General features: G+C 39.8%; 1 protein-coding gene across 1 annotated transcript; it reads right to left on the bottom strand.

Moving 5' to 3' along the window:
• Positions 1 to 551: 551 nt before the first annotated feature.
• On the bottom strand, positions 552 to 16,778 carry LOC106854211 (rap1 GTPase-GDP dissociation stimulator 1-like). The gene is made up of 10 exons (XM_014877995.2): positions 16,613 to 16,778; positions 14,963 to 15,091; positions 13,748 to 13,873; positions 12,886 to 13,029; positions 9,140 to 9,274; positions 7,440 to 7,565; positions 4,284 to 4,423; positions 3,297 to 3,423; positions 2,146 to 2,274; positions 552 to 944 (listed from the first exon to the last, which is right to left on the bottom strand). The coding sequence occupies exons 1-10, from the start codon at positions 16,776 to 16,778 to the stop codon at positions 811 to 813; spliced, it is 1,356 nt and encodes a 451-aa protein (XP_014733481.2). The 3' UTR covers positions 552 to 810.
• Between the last annotated feature and the right edge of the window lie 1,088 nt (positions 16,779 to 17,866).

The following is a 17,866-nucleotide window of genomic DNA, read 5'->3' as shown; positions in this document are numbered from 1 at the left end:
ACTTTTTTTTTTCCATTATCTAAAGTTAAACCCTGGTTCTCTTATGAGTGATAATGGAACACTGTCTGCCTTCACATCCTCATCCCTGCCCACTTGTAATTTGACTGGCTTTATTTCTGTGTCTTGTCCAAGCACTGTGTGTTCACAGACTGTGGTTTCTTGTAAACTTTGCTTCTACAGGGTCTCATTCCAGTAGGTGCAACTCTGAAATCAGGACCAGATTGTAGCCTCAAGTGTTTAGGAATATAACTTGTGACAGGAGCAGGTACAGTTTCAGAGATGAGCTTTAAAATTGGAGATTGAAGGGGGAGATAGCTTAAAGATAGTTTTGGTTTTAACATGTTCAACATGTTGAATTAGTTCCAGTTAGGCCTTTGCATTGTTTAAGCTACAGCTTTAATCTAACTCACGTTTCAGGTTGCATGATAAAAGCTTAAGACTTTTATATAACTATTTAAAAGTCCCATTGATACAAGAAAAATTGCGAGTATGTATCCTAATCTCACAAAACCAAGCAGCTGAAAAATGTATAATGAGTGGTGATTGCCTGATGTTTCTTAACACCATTTGCTTGACAGGACTTTTTCCTGCTGCTGTGTGTTAGTTGCTCAGTGAAGAGCAGCAGTGGTGCTAATATCAGGCCAAACAGGTGTGCTAATGAGAGGTTTTTTGTGCACAGCTTTCCAAGCAGGAGCTGCACCTGGGCTTCAGCAGTGCTGGTTGTGCAGCAGCAGGGCAAATGCAAGGCTTGCCAAGCTGGTGGTGTCTGCCTCAGCAGCAGTGCTGGCTTGCCATGTGGGAGAAGGGAGGTTAGTGGGGTGTCTCTCCTCTCAACACCTGTAGTGTTGTGATGGCTTCCCTGACCACATTTGCATTGCTGTGACTGCAGAGTCGCTCAAGGGTGTCTTTGATCTTGTCCTCTTCTATTTCTTGTCTCAGATCCCCTGAATGGAAGATGAATGGATGACTTTTAGTTACCTGCCATGGCATAATGGCTCCCAACAATTGTTGTAAGATAGAAGTTTGGAGTATTTGCTGTTCCTAATAAGCTGCCTCAATTAAAACATTTTTCTCAATAGATACCCTTTCAACCATTGGAAATATTGGACAGATTAACGCTTTTTTGTCCTGCTTGAATTCCAAGGACTGATTGACAGAAAAAAAGCAAATTCTGAAATTCTAATACAGTACAATTTCTAGCACTTTTTTTTGCCTGCATACTTTTTGCTGCCATTCCATATTAGTAAGATTTGACTCTTAGCCTTATGGTTAGTCTATAAAGTGCTAAGTATATACGTGTCTGGGAAAAAGTCTTATAGCTTATATCTATTATGTCAATACTTCATAGTACCACTGCAAACTGAAAGTTCTTTATCCCTATTCCAGTATCTGCGTGGCTGTGGGGATAAAAGAGGGTCTATTGCAAAATCCAGCTTGTCTGTCAGTACAGGGTGGTTCCAGGATTTGAAAGGCAGCTCTCCTTGTGATCCATCCTTGCCTAAGTACAATAGTTATTTTCAATTTATGTAATTTTTGTTAAGATGTGAGAAACCACCACGAGATCTTTGGACTCCTGGTTTCAAGGTACTCGTTTTCCTGTAGTGCTACACATCCAGCATAGTCCCATCCTGCTTGAAGCATCCCTGAAGTCTTCCCTGACAATGGAGTAAAACTGAAATTGTGCCCTTCACATGCTTTACTGAAAGTCACTGTGTGAAGGCAGCTAAACTGGCTGCTTTATCTCAACTTCTGGTTTGTTCACAGCACAGGCAGAACAAATGCATGCCTGCTTTTTTGTGTCTTTGGACACAGAAATGCTCTGGGACTGCCAGGCTTTGGTGCATGGTGAAGTTGGACAAAGATGCCTTTACTCCAAGACTCTAATTTTGCTATTTTGGGACTCGGTTTTGCCACTGACTCACTGAAATAAAGCTTTCCTTTCTCTTTTATTTTATTCAGCTGATGGTTTAATCAGCTTTTCATAGAGAAGGAAACTACTTGAGTATGATTTTGGTAGTCAGTGAACCTCTGATATCCTTTACTCGTTCACTGGAGCATTGAGGCAGCATATTTGGGTAACAGAAACCACTTATCTTCATCACAAATATTCTTCCTTCCATCACAGACAACTGAAAATGAAGTTACCTGAATTAAGAAGTCTGCACAGAAGGCCCATTGAATTGTGTTTCACCTCAGGACTTGTATTATCATCTCGTAGAAGTTTGTGTAAGCTTTGAACTAGCTGTGATTCCTTAAAAGATTCTTCAAGGGTTTCTGAAAGCATAAGCAAAAAAATAGCAACACTGAGCTGTTATCTGAACAGAAATTATAAAGTGAATATTCTTGCTTTAAAAAAAACCCCAAACTCTGGAATGGCTTCATTTCAAACTTGCTCTAAGGGATGTCTTGAGCATCTGTCTTCTGCACTGAAGTATTTCTGTGCTCTTTCCTGTACAGAATTTCTTTACAGAATTTATTCTTGAAGGCAGGACCAGTCTACTATTGACTGTATTTATAGTTAACCTCATAGTAAATTAAAACCTGCAATGTTCAGTGCTAGAAATGTTGATTCCCATTAGCTGCCTAAGTGAGTTTGAGAGTTTTAATGGTAGACAAGCAGTAAAATGGGCTTTTCAGTCTTACATGTTGATATAGGAAATTAGAAATTTCAAGGTTTTCTCTTCAATTTACCTACTGATGTACATAGTTTTCTGTGGTGTCTCTCTATTGTAATAAATTGAGACCTATCTTCAAGTTATACAGGAAAAATCTGAAAAAATTTGTGCATAACTCTGAAAATGAGCTCAGGAAATGTCGTTTGAATCATTACAGTTTTCTCACTTGCTTCATTTGCAGCTTCTACAGTGCCTTTTTATTTATGCTTCTGCTTTATTCTGTCCTTGTGTCTGTCTGAAGATTTTTTCTGCTACTTATAGTTTTCATTAACCATTTGAGTATATAATTTGTCTTTCATTTAGCCTTTATCATTTTTATTCCCATCACCTTCACTTTCCCTTTTTTTTAATGTAGGCTTCTAGCATTGTATTATGCTATTCAAATAGTACTTGTCCACACAGCGTGATAATTTGACTCTATCCTAAATAAAAAATACTTCAGGCCATTCCCAAAGCCTATTGATTTTATGATTTGAATGGTGACCACCTTTATTTCATGCTGAAGAGCTAAATCCAGACAAGAAACGTGATTTTTCATACGTTACCTAGAATTAACAGCATGACAATGTTTCTTAATAACTGAGGATCTTTCACAGGTAAATGCTTTGAGGAGGAAGATACCTAAATCGATGGCAGATGCTATTGCCAAGGCGTTCAGAGCCTCATTCTGCATGGCAGCATGTTCACTTGTTGTCATGGAAACCAGATGCTTCACTCCTTGTGCTGCCTGGATGGCTTTGACCACTTCCTGTGAAAGCAAAGGTGAAACAGATGGAAATCTGATTTAGGAATATGGTAGAATGAAGAGGGAAATGAGATTGCACTCTTCAGCTTCTGAATAGAGGGAAATTATTTGTCTGCTGCAATGCAAACTGACAGTACTCAAAGTCTAGAGCTGACACTGCTTTTGGCACTGATCATACATGTCCGCTTAGGGCTGGTGTAATATACCTGGAATATCAATACTTAGAATTAACTATAGATGCATATCTGTAAGGTAAATATATATTTTGTCTAATTTCAGTTAGTCCTTATTCTACTCTTTCATTTCAAGCCATCAAAGTAGCAAGGATTAGTTTTGCTTTATCAAAGCCTGTGCAGAGAGTATCTGTTTTTTTAGTCACTACCTCATAGTAAAGCATGGCTGGGATGCCTGTGTGTAATAGCACAATTTATAAAAATCAGAAGCCTGTTCAAAAATATCAGCACATAAAGATCATGCTAGATTTCGTCCATCATGGACAACTGGGCTCTTTGGAGCTTCCAGAGGACTGACTTTTAGGACAGCTCTGGATTATTTTTACCATTTTAATTTGAAATTTGAAACCTATTTATGGCCATAGAGAAGCTTAACCTGCTTACCATTTGTCAGGCCTTACTCAAGCAGGGTGAGTGTTGACAAGTGACAGTAAGTGACAAGTGGTGCTCATTTCTGTGAGGTGTCTGTGCTTACGGAGTGCACAGGTTCCCCCCTTTGCTATTGAGGCAGACCAGAGAGGTTTTCACTGCTAATCTGTATGTGCTGTTTAATCCCTAGCTCTGTCTCCAAGCTTTAAGGCTGTTTGAGAAGGGTGAGGTAGCAATCTGTTGGAGCAGTGGTTCTCGTACCTGGGAGCGGTTGTGGTGCAGGATGGATGCCAGCAGCCGGTTTGCCTCTCCGCCGATGCCGCTGTGGTCGCTCGCACTGCACCACTGCACCAGCCTGCCGAGCAGCTGGGGGTCTTGGCCCAGGATTTCAGCTGCATCAGCTGAAGAGACAAGCATCACTCAGAGACATTCAAAATCAGACCCCTCAGTCTGTCTGTCACAGGAATGTGGGTGTAGGACTAACTGGGGCTGTGGACCTGCACTCAGCGACCTTCAAGAGCTCTAATTGAAGCATTGAACTTCTAAAAGATCTTGGAAATATGTACCGAAGAAAACTTTACCAAGGGGATCGTGCAGGGGAAGGACAAAAAAGCTGCTCCAATGGTCCTATCCTTTTAAAGGGGCTGCTGAAGTAGGGCTTTAAAAAGCAGATTTCTGTCTTTGAAAAGAAATGTTCTGTTGCGATACTTGAGGAGGCCCATCCCTTTCCCACTTGGCTTTTTGCACTTGCACTTTGAGCCCTGCACAGATGTAATTGTGGGCTCTTGGGAGCCTGTTTGTGCTGTTTCAGTGATAACTCATTACTGTTGGTAGTGTAGGAAGCAAAGTCTTAGTACAGAATGGCAGCATGTCAGTAATTGGATGACCTAAGTCTTAAGAATGTGTGTTGAACCATGTATAAGGCATTACCAGAAATTCCCCTTAGTGTGGAAGAACCTTTTAATTTGCATTCTCCTGTGTTTCAGGATCCCTATCTCAAGACTTGCTGGAAATATTAGTGTCTGTGGTTGACATTTGAAAAAACCTCACTACATAACTTTTCCTAGATAGTGGAACTCTAATTATGTTAACATCTGTAACAGGAAGGATAGGTTTGATAGAGTCATCACCCTGCTCCTGTTCCTTTACCTGTTCATTGCATTTCTTTTGAGATATGCTGGAAGAATCAGATGGAGCATGCACCAGAAGGTCAGGGTCAATAAACCATGATTGCTCTGGATATTTTCCAGAAGCTGTAAGTCAGCCTATACTCTGTTTTGGGGGAGGGAGATGGGGAAGTACACACACGTGCTTTTTAATTTATTCAGTATGCTAAGGAACAATCCACAGGTCAAAATCCCACAAGGCATCTGAAAGCTTATAGCCTATCTGACATACTTTGTTTTTGAGGTAAGAGTTACTGGGCATTGCACAGCTCCCTGCATGTTATCTCCTGTTACACAAGACTCTTGTTTCTAGTCAGATGTTCCTCATTGGTCTGCAGAGATCACAGTAATCCAGTTTAGTACAGAAAGTTGAAGTGAGAGGCTAGAGGATGGAACCAGTTTGAGAGATTTGTTGCAAAGGCAGGTTCTTTACTCAGTTTGACATGCAGTAGAGCTCTTTGAGATAAAACCCATTTAGATATTCTTAACAGGAAGACCTTTTAACTTACAATTTATTCTAATTTGTCATTTTATAAGATTGAACTTTCAGTTGTGATGAAAGTCCTTTGGCTACTGAAGTGCACAAATTATTCTGCTCCTCTGAAGCCCAATGGTGGAAGAACCAGGAGTTAAACATCTCTCTAGAGTAATGAAGCTGACAGATCTGCCTGCAGTTTTCTGTGGTTAGGAAGAAACCTGCCTCTTCTAGTCTGTAGGCCTCAGCATGCCTGTTGATAGAGTAATGAATTTATACTAAATAAGATAATTAACTAATTTAGTGTGGACTTCTTAGTAGATGTGTGTTCATAAGAGTTTCAGGCTGAGTTAATTAAGGGCAACATTAGTTCATGGGTAAACAGAATAGAAGGTAATTAAAAGTGGGAGAATTGTGTGTTCATAGGTGGGAATGGATAAACTTTGAGTCTCCTACATATTTTATTCTACTTTGCATTTTGATGATTATGTTTTTTCAGATTCAGAAGTTGTACCTTGTGCCAAATTTCAACTTTGTATTAGGGCTGATAAATAAAATTAAAAAAGATAATTTTGTGCTTGATAATTTAGATCTATATTACTGTGATGTCTCAATTTTAAATGTTAAATGCCCTGTCACAATTGAGAGAGAACTTTGGAGAAATGACCTTACAATTATTTCTTCAAAGCCTCAGAACAAGAAGATGCTAAGTTTTTATGTATCTTGTAATGTTCATTTCCTACCATGGTGAAATGTAAGTGAAAGCAGCTTTTCACTGGACTGAAAGTAGTGCAAATTAATATAAGGACTAGATCTAAATTTTCTATCATGCATATTAATTTGATAAAAAATGCAAATAGTTCTTGTAATAAGTGGTTGCAATGGAGTGCAGCATGCAATGTAGCAGAGTGAGGTTTTATCCTCTACCATATAACTAATGAAGCAATGTGTGTAATTGTCCTATGTCAATTAGCACTTCCCATCACAAAATGGTCATAACTATTCTGTTTTTAACTTATGTTATTCCTGCATATCAAGGAATCACTACTGATTAGTGCTCCAGAGCAGCTGCTCTGGCAATTTCAAAGACAGTACCAAACTGCACAATGCTTGTTGTTGTGCCATGGTCTGCTAAGAGCTAAGTAAGCCTAAGGATAAATTAAGATATTGAAGTATATCTTAATGTAATTCCAACATTGTGCATGTTTCTCAACATGCAATGATGTGCACAGAATGATTATTGTTGCTTTTGTATACCCCTCTCTGTGTTAAACTGAATTAAGTGCAAGTAGATAATCCAATACATTAACATGCAAAGTAAATTCAACATTTGAGCCACATGAACAAGATAAAACTGGCAACGTGTATAGGAAGACTGGTAGAAATTAATTTCTCCTGCTTTGCTCCACACCAGCTCCCTTTATTCCTTTTATGTTCTCTAGTTCTTTATTGATTTGCTGTCCTGTGATTTGACACTAAAACCTGGCTCTTTTTCATCATATTCATGCCTTGCTGCTCTATCTCTGGTGAAAAACATCTTCTTTTTAGGCCTTTTTGCCCCTTCTCTCTGACTGCTGTGGATCTGTTCCACGTGCATTGTTACTCAACTACTTCTGAGGCTGACTGGGGCAGTCTGCAAAGCATGAGCCTCTGGCAGTAATCTCTGCTGGAAGCTCTCCAGATGGAGCGGAATTGGGTCAGCAGGGCACCCAGCCCGTGCTTGTGCAGGGGGAGGGAGCTCTCGGCCGCTGTCACTGGAGGCTGGCAGGTGCCCACCTTGTCCGTCCGCTAAGGAGCGCAGCGTTCCGAGGAGCCTGAGCTGCACGGGAGGGCTCTCTGACCTCAGGAGCGCCTCGATCCGCTCTGCGACGCCTTCCTCCAGCACCTGAGCCTTGCTGACCACTGCAAAATGGACAAGAGACGCTGGTGTGAGGCTCAGTGATGGCACAAACATCTGAAAATGTAGATGTGACAGAACTGTTGTGAAGTGTGGGCTGTATTGGGCTTCTAGTGAAAAGTCCAATTTATTAGAGGGCTCAGAAATTAAGTCAGGACTAGCTGGTTGTTTAGACTTCTGTTTGGGCTAAAAATTTTATAGGAACTGCTTTTAGGTAGTTTTGGTTACTTTTGATCTTAGCCTTGCCCAGAACCAAGTACATAAAACACAGTATTGTTGTTTCTCTTCCCTTTTCTAGTTGTAATAAATTATCCACCCACTTGCCCAGTCACATGAGGAAGCCTGTTCTGTGCTAGCTCATCTTAACTGAACTGGGGGCAGAAGTGATTTACGCAGCCATATTTCTTGAAAATGGATTTGTTTTTTGTATTTGAGCTTGCTAATCCCCTGTTGTTCATGCCTTTGTTTCTGTGCTTTCCTCTCCTCATTTTTATGTCTTTGCTCTAGTGGAAATCCCTTGTAAGAACCAGAAGCTTGTCTGGAAGGAGTCTTAATACTGCTTAACTGTGCTGCCAAAAGCTGCTTACTTCAGAGGAATTTTTTTCCTATCTTCTGCATATATTTTTGGGAGAGTGGTGAGGAAGATTGGACAGTGAAATGGGGGAGATAACTGTTATATCCCTTCATCCTTTTATTGGGCAAATTGAGAAGCACACCCTATTAAGTAACTTGTTCCTAATGTCCTTGTTTTTCAGTGGCACAGACTGACTCCTTTTACTAGATGATAATGACTTTTTCAATTTTTTATAAGCATCTGTTCATTTTTAAGATCAATACTTGAATTGAAGAGTTCTTCTGTGTCTATTTCCAAGTGTTGACCCATATTTAATTCATGTTTATGGATTTCCACTCAGTGTCTTTTATCTTTCTTTTTCAGGTCACGGATTATATTGTTGAAAGTGATGGAGTTTGTGTTTCTAGAAGTGTTGTATTTCTGTTAGAGAATATCTAAGAAATATTACAGATAAATTACTGATTTTTTTATGAATTGATGAGGAAAGGTACATTGTAGGAATAGCATTTTAAGTGTCCACACACTTGGAAACATCTAAAATGGTTTGTAATAGACTTGAAAGGGACAGATAATCAAAATGCTCTATATTGATATTTTATAATTGGTTGAGCTTTTAAAAATGCAGCTTCAAAGAACATTGATTTACTGGTTCTGTGTAATATGAATGAATATTAGCTTTATAGAAGAGAAAGTTTGACATCCCTAGCAGGTGTCTCCACCCCATACTCTGTATTTTAAGCTATGAGCTCTGTTCTGATTTTTTTTGTCTTGAGCTGCTGTGTGCTATTAGTATGAAACTATTTCAGCAGCTGGTAACGAGATTACACTTTATTATATTTAAACTCTTTAGGTAGATGAGGAAGTCCTGATGAATTATTCAACTATGTGTTCCTACAGGGGAGAAGCAAAAGGTCAATTGCCCCTCAAAACACAAGGGACAGAGCTGCAGAGGTGACCCATCTGTACCGAGAATGGCAGTAAGTCACTTGTGTTCAGACTGTGCACCTGGAATAGCGAGGTTCTGCAGTGCACTGAGGGCAGCCTGCTGAACTGAGGTGTCCCTGCTCTGGATGTGTTTCTCCAGAAGATCCAGGAGCTGGTGAATGACTCCCAGCTGGAACATTCGCAGACAGTTGCCATCTGAAGAGAGAGGCAGAGCCGAGCAGGTGAGACAGGTAAGAAACACAGTGATGGAAACGAATGGTGCAAATTCAGAATTCAGGGAATCTTTGCCTTGACTATTTTCACGCCTTGCCAAGATCAAGACTATAGTTTTTGTATTGTTTTTTGCAACCTTCAGCTCTTTAGAGAGAAGTGAGCATCAGCTACCTGTAAACTGATGCTGAGACAAGACTGCAATGGAGCTTCGTTTGAGAGACCTTTCAAGGGACAATCACTGTCAAATTCAAAACCAAAGGTTCTCCAGTCCCTTTTTTACCCTCAGTGCTGCTACATTTTCCACTATACATGTAGTAAAATACCAGTGGCATTTTTCATTTCTCACCAGCATAGCTTTAACACTCTTTTAATTTTGCTATTCTACTGATTTAAGACACTGTTGTGAAACCAGGGATCTTACCTACCAATGGTAAATCTGATTGCTAGTTCTGTACTGTTGTTATTCTTTGTTTTCTATGAAATAAATTGTCATTAACTACTCCTTGCAAGAATGAAAGCTAGGTTTTTCTTGCCTCTTTTGAGAAACCCACTTTCTGACATAAGAACTCTATTTGTATTGCATTCACATGAAGCTCAGAAAGCATGAGTTGACCTGGAGAGATCTGATTTATTAAATCCCAGTGAAAGAGCAGATTTGTATATTCCAAAAAGCTACCACATTGCCCAGCAATGCTCTGCTGTATTTTGTCAGTGCATGTCTGGATCTCTCCTCCTGTCTGAGAATTTGCTCTCTACAGGTGGCAGCTTTGTTTTCAGAAGCTGCTTAGCTCACCTTGTTAGGAAATTAGAAAGTTCATCTAAAGAGCAAAAGGTAACTCCCTTTGGCACAGATGGCATCTTTCCGAAGGAAGGGGTTTGAAGATGCCATTTGGAAAAGAATTTCCTGTATTTTGCTTCATGTAGTTTATTATACCTCAAGAGAAGTATATGCCTGACACACATGAACATCTCCTTGTTGCTGTTCTCTTACCTTGTGAAAGCTGTTTGTTAAAAGTGGCAAAACATATTCACCTGGAATAAAGAGTTATCCATGGAACTATACACACCTCATCCAAATACATGGTCTGGCAAAAGTAGCTTTAGTACTTCTCATGGTTCTGAGTTTACAGACTGAGGCATACAGATTTCTAATTTTTGTGTGTGTAGCATGTAAAAAAAGGCCTTAGTAATTTTAACACCTTTGCTGGTTTGGATGCTATTTCCAAGTCAAAGTCATAGACACTCCTGTTATCTTTTGAACGAGTGCCTATTATTCTTTTCCTGTCTTAGCATTTCCCTTAGTAGCCTGTTCTTGCCCTGTACTCTTATATATGTTAGATAAGAATTTGTCAAATGCTTGTAAAACATAATTGGATGTTTTCATGAGAGACCTGTAAGTCTGTGAAATAGTTGGAATTCTACTCACACAAAAATAATTTGATACCATTTTATGCATATATTCTCTAAAGCTGATGGTTTTGCTTGTCATTCTTCAAGTGTTCTCTTGCTTAGTCCTAATCTTTGGAGATCAGAGTTTATGAGAAAAATTGCCCAGACCTCTTTAAGAACAGATTCCATAGAAATAGGTCATCTCTTTTGGTCTGATAAAATTCTACTGGGAAAATATTTTGATCTTCATATAGACTAACCTTAATTGAACTTAATTTCTCTCTTCCCCCACCTCTCAAACTGAAGAATGTCAGAACATTTTTTTTTCTTCATGTAGTAAAGTGCAAATAGGCAGAGCCCATTAGTGGTTGCCTTGCTTTGATTGTCACAGAGCTCCAAATTGCTTTTCTCTCCTATAGAGTTTTTGCTTGGATAGCAGCAGAACTTTCAATTTAATGGCTCATAGTTAAAGTCTGATGGGAACAGCCACTTTTCATAGCTGCAAAAGCTGTCTGTCATCTTTTCACTGCCTAGAAGTCATTTGATGCTGAGAACAGATTTCCACAGGATTTTTTTTTTTCTCTCAGATTAAAAGCTGTGCATACATCAGTGGCACACACTGAGGCATGAGAGGGGTTATTCACTTCTCCCACATGAAACATCTGACGCTGTTGTGGGGAAGATGGGGGGAGAAGAGGAGTGACAAAGCAAGGCATTGAGGGAGTAATTGGAAATAGCCAGTTAAAGGCACCGGGGGCACTTGTGTGCCCTTTGCAGACCATGATGCACAATGGCTGATTCAGAACAAGGTATCAGGCAAGGAAGAAAGGGAGTCCAGAAAGATTGTGAGGTGGAGGTGAAGAGATGTGTGGGTGATAGCCTGCTTTAAAAAAAACCCCAAAACCAACATTCAGACAGATGTGAGGGAATCTTTTCTAATAATTAAGGGCCGATTAATGCAGAGAGTTGAGCAATTTTGTTAATTGAGTTTGATGCCAGTACAGTAGCTGTCAGTGAGAAAGGACAGGCAGTGTGGTGGGGATCTTTTGCTGACTGATTGAGCACAGCATGCTTTCCAGGAGTCTGCTCATAAGAATCTCTCTTTCTCTCTGCAGAGTATAAAGGCTCATTGCTTTCTATAATAGGAATTAAAAGATAAAATGGCTTATCTTGAGATTTCTCCCTGCCCCACCTTGATGTCTCAGTAACACTCCCTTCCTAAAAGGATTTAAAACCTAAACCAGCAGTAACTCTGTGGGGTTTTCTGTTTGGGTGTTTGGTTTGTTTGTTTCACTTTTCTGAGTGTTTTTGTGGGTTGTTTTTTGTTTTGTTTTGAATTTCTAACAAATATATTTGGCATTTTTTCCAGAGTCTCCCCTCTAATAAAATGTGGTTCAGGAAAAAGAAAAGTGCAAAAGCTTGCATACCTGATCACCCCTTTCTTCACAATTATGACTCCCAAATTATTTTAGTATCACTGGCATCTGTAACTTAAAAGCATCTAAGTCTATAGTCTGCAGAAAATAAAGTAACTTTCAGAACCAAGGAGTAGTGAAATCTGATATTGTTGATTTTCTTTGCATTCACAGTGGCTTTCCATCTTTGAAGGGTAGAGGATAACCAACCTTACTATTTCTTCTGTAAAATTAGCAATAAGCCTTGCCCCTGTCTTGGTACAGCAGGTCTGGATGTGGTGCAAGTATCCTTGTTCTACGAGATGATGCCACAGCCCTTAACACAAACCTTCTGTATGTACTTATTTGTGTTATGAGAAATAGAGAATAAACTCATATCTGATTATAATTAGCCCCCAAACTGGACTGTTCTGTCAGTTGGTGATGACTTAGTTTGTTGTTAAGGTTAATAATTTAAGACCTTTATGCTGATGATTACTTTGGGGTTGAGGGTAGTGAGATTCAGTGTAAGTGGCCAGTTCTTGATATTTTATTTTTTAAATCTGTATTGCCCAAAATACAACATAGCAATCCTATAAACTAAGTTGCTGTTAGGCACAAGCACTGGGCTATAGGCTGTGGAAATGAAAAGTGCCATGCCTGAGAAGAATTCCTGCAAGGATGATAAAAGAGATTGTGGATGGGTCCCTGTTAAGTAAAAGAAACCAACAGAGATGGGAACTCCTGTGCTAAAGAGACTTCTGGATGTTGATTCTTTATGCACCTGGCCTGTAATATTCCCCATTTTACCTCCAAGAAGCAGAGAGACGATGAGATCTGATGCAGCCTTCACAATGCAGGTATCCTCAGCTTGTGAGCTGCCTTGGAGCCTCAGCAGGATCTCAGACAGCGCCTCTGGCACACCTGCATCCACCAACTGCACTTTCAGGGCATCTGTAGAGATCACAGTAAAAGCACATTAAAAGCTTCTTGGCTTTTTGTGGAAGCATTTCAAACTAGAAAGCTAAATCTTTGAACTTTAGCCAGTCATTTTTCAGGTCCAGTCACTGTTATGGTTTTGTTTGTAAATATAAAAGCTCCAGCTTTCTGGATGACACCAAGGCAGAATGAGCAATGCTTTCTGCATTGGTCTTTGACATTTCTTGTGTTGCCAGTCATGAGCTTTCATGTCTTTAAAATCTGTGTCAGATATCTAGATATTTTCAGCAGAGCAGTGTCAGTGCTTGTTGCACTGCTGCTTAGAGTATGACAGAATATTCTGAGCTGGAAGGGATCCACAAGGAGCAGCAAGTCCAACTCTTAAGTAAATGGCCCAAACAGGGGTTGAACTGGTACCCGGTTGTTCTGATTTTTAAAATTTAAAAACTGCTCTGTGTTGCTGCTTTCCTCTTACCCACTGTGGAGAGTTAAGTTTGAACGTGCTGTCTGTTGGATCTACTGAAATGCCGTGGAGTTGTATTCTCTCCCTCCTTCCTTTGTTGTTGTTGTTCAAGTGTTGTTTGGGCCAGGAGCTCCTATTTCTTGGGGCTTATTTCTCCTGAAAGGGTTGCTGGTTTTGTTAGCAGGATCCCGTGGCAAACTTGGAATCCAGACCTTAAACCAGTACAATATCCAATCTCCCCTTGTTCCACCAGACCCAGAGGAGCCTTACCATTTTCTGCAAGTGCTTGCAGGACCTCAAAGACAATTTCTAACCTCTCATGGTTCTCTGCTCTCCTCAGTTGTTTCACCAGCTGTTCAGCAACTTTTGTCATGCTTAGAGCTTCCTTGGCTGAATCTGTGTATGTGATAAAGTCAGAATTTTGAAATTTTTTTATTTGATTAAAAGTTTAAAGATATCTCCCTATGATCTGAAGTGATTAGACACTGTTTTTGAGGCTTTTTCTATTCTTGTAGACTCTTCTTTTTTTTTTGGACAGTACTGAGACAGCAGAACTCTATCCGTTCTCCCCCCACTAAGATATTTAACAGTTTTTTTGTAATTTCTGTAGACCTCACAGGTGTCAAATTAATCTGGCTTAATTACATTGACTTGTACAAGTCCATCTGTAGTATGATTATTTAATATAACAATTGTCACATGTCAATTTGCTGAGGCAGAGTATTTTTTGCCTTGATTAGGTGCTTCTAATCTTGTTGGGTCCTAAACATTTGCAAAATGTATGTTAGCAAAGCTTGCCACTGTTTTCAATAGAATGCATTTCAATTTAATATGGTATTAAATAATATAGCAGATATAATAAGGACAGACCTCAAAGAATAATGTGACATTGTGCTATCATGTCCCCTTCCCTGCATCTCCCATCTTCTGCAGGAAGCAGTAGATCAAATTTTAGCCAGACCATAAATAGACAGTGCTAATAATTTGGTACTTGGTCTTTTTCTTCCATTACTACTCACAACTTGTCCTACTTCACACAAATATATTTTAAATTAGTGGAGATGCTTTTGCTTTGAAAATTGTGTAAATGAAAATGGAAGCTGTTTCAGGAAGTTATAGAAACTTAATTATGAAATAGAAATTAAATTTCTATAAACAAGCTTTTCATGTACCAAATCTGAAGTAGTTCTAACTATCAACTTATCATATGAAGTTATGATATCTCTTCATTTGGGGTCAAAATCTGGCTGATAAAACTTAATTGGCTTAATGTAATATAAGTAATTGCTGGTGCTTCATAAAAGAGTAGTTGTTTCTCCAATCCAGATACTGTGGCCAGTTCCTGATTAGGTATTAGTACTGTTTTGAAAACAAAGCCCAAACACAAGCCCTACCCCACCCCAGAAACAAAAGACAGTGTGGAGATGGTATTTTGCTCTAAAACTTTAAAAACTTTAAAAAACTTTTAAAAAAGACCTTACTTACCAAGGTCTGCCAGGTTGTACAAGGCCAGTAGAGCAACGTGGACAAGTGGTTCACTCTCTGCATAGTCAGTTAATATTCGGACCAGTGATGGGATTACTCCAACCTTCACCAGCTCTTCCTGAAGGCAGCCTGATCAGTGAAGCATGGGTGTTAAAGGTGATTAAATCAGTGGAAAGGCCCCCACTGAGATGCTTTGCAGGAAGGTAGTCTGGTCCTTTCTCACACTCTTAGAATTTGTAAAGCTTTTGTGTGGTGGCTCCAGGCTAATATGTGCAGAGGAAATGCAAGTTTGGGACAGATTTTTGCTAAACCTCCTGGTTCAGCTTTGACTTAAGGTATTAAGCCACTGTCTCATCACACGTGCTTTGCTGAGGAAAACCCTGCTAATTGTTTTATTTCTTTTTATAGTTTGTTTTGTGATGAATGAAAGCTTAATATCTGGAATGATTTTGAGGGTGCCAAGAACTGTAGGATACAGATTTGGACAGCATGGCACAGCTTTTGCAGCAGTGTCTTGCTGAGAGCTGGGCTGGCTGGCAGAGTGCACGGCAGGCCCCAGGAAGGGTCTGGTGTTACTGTGGCATGGGCAATTGGAATTCAGACAGAAAATCGGTGAAGTTAGTTTTTCTTCTCTTTGATGCATTTATTGCTGTGTTAGTAATAGGATTTATTAAAGCATGTCACAGTTGTCTTGGCAAATCTGTGCTGTGCCAGAAGGGAAGCAGATGTGCAGGATGGCCATTGCTGCAGCAGTGCTGTGTGCCGAGTTGCAGGAGCCAGGAATGTCATTGTAGGGAAAAGCTTTTTTGAACTATTGTGTCATTCCCTGGCGAATACATGTAACTCACAGCGAGCTTAGTGGAATCTATACCAGGTACCTATCATGCTTGGATTTCATAAGAACAGGGGAAGAGGCAAACCCACAACTTTCTAAGTAAAGTTGTGCAGATCAACACTAGAAGGATTAGAGAAGATAGGTTGAAGGCAGAAAGTAATGGATACGAGATACTGGGTGAAAATTTCCATGTTACTTTCAGTATTCAGTAAATATTTTGGTCAGTCTGGGAGTTAAAGATAAAAAAATCTTAAACTGTTTTAGGCAAATAAATGAAAATAGTTTAACTTGTGAGACCAGAAAACAAACTGGTGTCCAGGCAATTTGGAGCACAAAAACGTCCTGCATGCAAGCAGGGGTCCTCAGAGAAGACTATTCCTTGCATAGATAAATAACTCCGGTTTTTTTTCTGTTTTTTTTCTTTTTTCTAACACACTTTTAAAACAAGTGCTTTGCTTTAGAGATATTCTTATTACTTTGGAAGAAGCCCAAGCCATTCAGGATTCAGACCCAAGGCAAGTCTGCAAGATTAAGATATTTGTGAGGCTCTGCTCCTCTTTTAATTTCAAAGCAGTTCTGACATAGATGTGCCACCTTGAAGTCAAAATTGTAGGGGGAAAAGCCAGAGTTCAGGCAGTGCTTGGGGTGCATTCAGCCAGGTGTCTGTGAGCTCTGTGAATTTCATAGCGAACTGGAGGCTGAAGTGCATGATGTGCTCAGGTCTCATGAAGTTATTATGAGTTACAGGTTACAATGCCTTTTAAAATAATGCCTTAGAGCCAGGGAAAAGCAGATTTTCTTCAGTGGGTACTTACGATTATCGTAACAGATACGGCCAATGGCCCTCCCTGCATGGAGCAGCATCTCTTGGTCTGTGCTCTCCAGCAAAGGTATCAGTGTTAGGACCAAATCTGCCTCAATACATGGTTTCTTCATTTCCTCTGCATAGACAAAAGGGAGGGAATTCCAGGCTTTAGCCATTTAAGTGTAAAACAATTACAGTAGCAATAGCTGGTAGCAGTGAAACAAAATTCAAGAGTGAAAACATGAAGCTAGTGTGCTGCAAGCTGCCTTGTAGTGATATTCAAACACCACTCACCATTTTTGGCTATCTCTGCAAGCACGTGGGCTGCTTTCACTGCACATCGTGGATTGCCCTTCAGGATTTTTCCCAAACTTGGGAAGATCCCACTCCCTCTGAGTAGATGGAAGGATCTCTGCTCTGCAATGATAAGAGTGTTAGCAGTACCTGCAGTAGGTTTGCAGCTGTTTTATTCACAGGCTCCTTTGTTTGCTCGAGTTCTGAGTGGCTATCTCTGGGATCCAAGCTTCTGATTTAACAAGGTTCTTAAAGGCTCTCTGAGTCTGAATATATGGGCACAGTCATCTGCTTGAATTGCAGCAAGTGTGGTTCCAGCTGATTACTCTGCTTTATGCTGAATTGAAGCAGGGATGGCAAAGCAAAGAGGAAAACAGTTTCATCTTCCCTGACTATAAAAGGATGCCTGCATAAGGCATGGGAAGTCAGGGATTAAGAAGCTATTCCTGAGGTATGGCCTAGCAATTAATTCTGTAGGTAGGCACAGCATCTTTTATTAGACTAGCAATTAGAAGAGACAATTCCCTTAGCCTTCTGTCATCAAAAATATGGCCATCTGTCCTGAAGGTAGTAAATCACCATCTGCCAGGAGACTCAAATAAATGGAGGTTTATGTCATTTTAGGAGGATAAGCAAAGACTCCAGGGACTTTTGTATAAGTAGACTAGAAACTACTTTTAGAATGCCTGACCTGATAGGACCACTCTAAATGAATCCTAGGAGTTTGTAGTAAATAGAATATTAAACCTGGAATTTCTCTGGGGCTTTTGGTATTTTAGTGACCAGTAGCATTATCTGGTCTCAGCTAATTTTGTGAGTTTTATAAAGAGAGAAAAGAAAGCAACACAGCCTGAGGACAGCTATAGTTCCAGCAGCAATCACTTCTTGAAATACAGATTATCACAATAACCAAAACCTGCCATGAATTCTTTTGAATTGTCCAAATGGTTTATTGGTGATCCAGAGAGAT

The sequence above is a fragment of the Sturnus vulgaris genome, chromosome 8 (assembly GCF_052056855.1).
Source record: "Sturnus vulgaris isolate bStuVul1 chromosome 8, bStuVul1.hap1, whole genome shotgun sequence".
Classification (NCBI taxonomy): domain Eukaryota; kingdom Metazoa; phylum Chordata; class Aves; order Passeriformes; family Sturnidae; genus Sturnus; species Sturnus vulgaris.
This window is presented reverse-complemented; position numbering and strand designations above follow the sequence as displayed.

Coding starts and splice junctions, on each gene's coding strand:
- LOC106854211 (XM_014877995.2), bottom strand. CDS start 16,778: ATGGCTAAAGCCTGGAATTCCCTCCCTTTTGTCTATGCAGAGGAAATG. Junction 13,874..14,962: donor GTACAACCTGGCAGACCTTG/GTAAGTAAGGTC, acceptor TCACATACACAG/ATTCAGCCAAGGAAGCTCTA. Junction 7,566..9,139: donor GCAGAACCTCGCTATTCCAG/GTGCACAGTCTG, acceptor TCCATTTTGCAG/TGGTCAGCAAGGCTCAGGTG.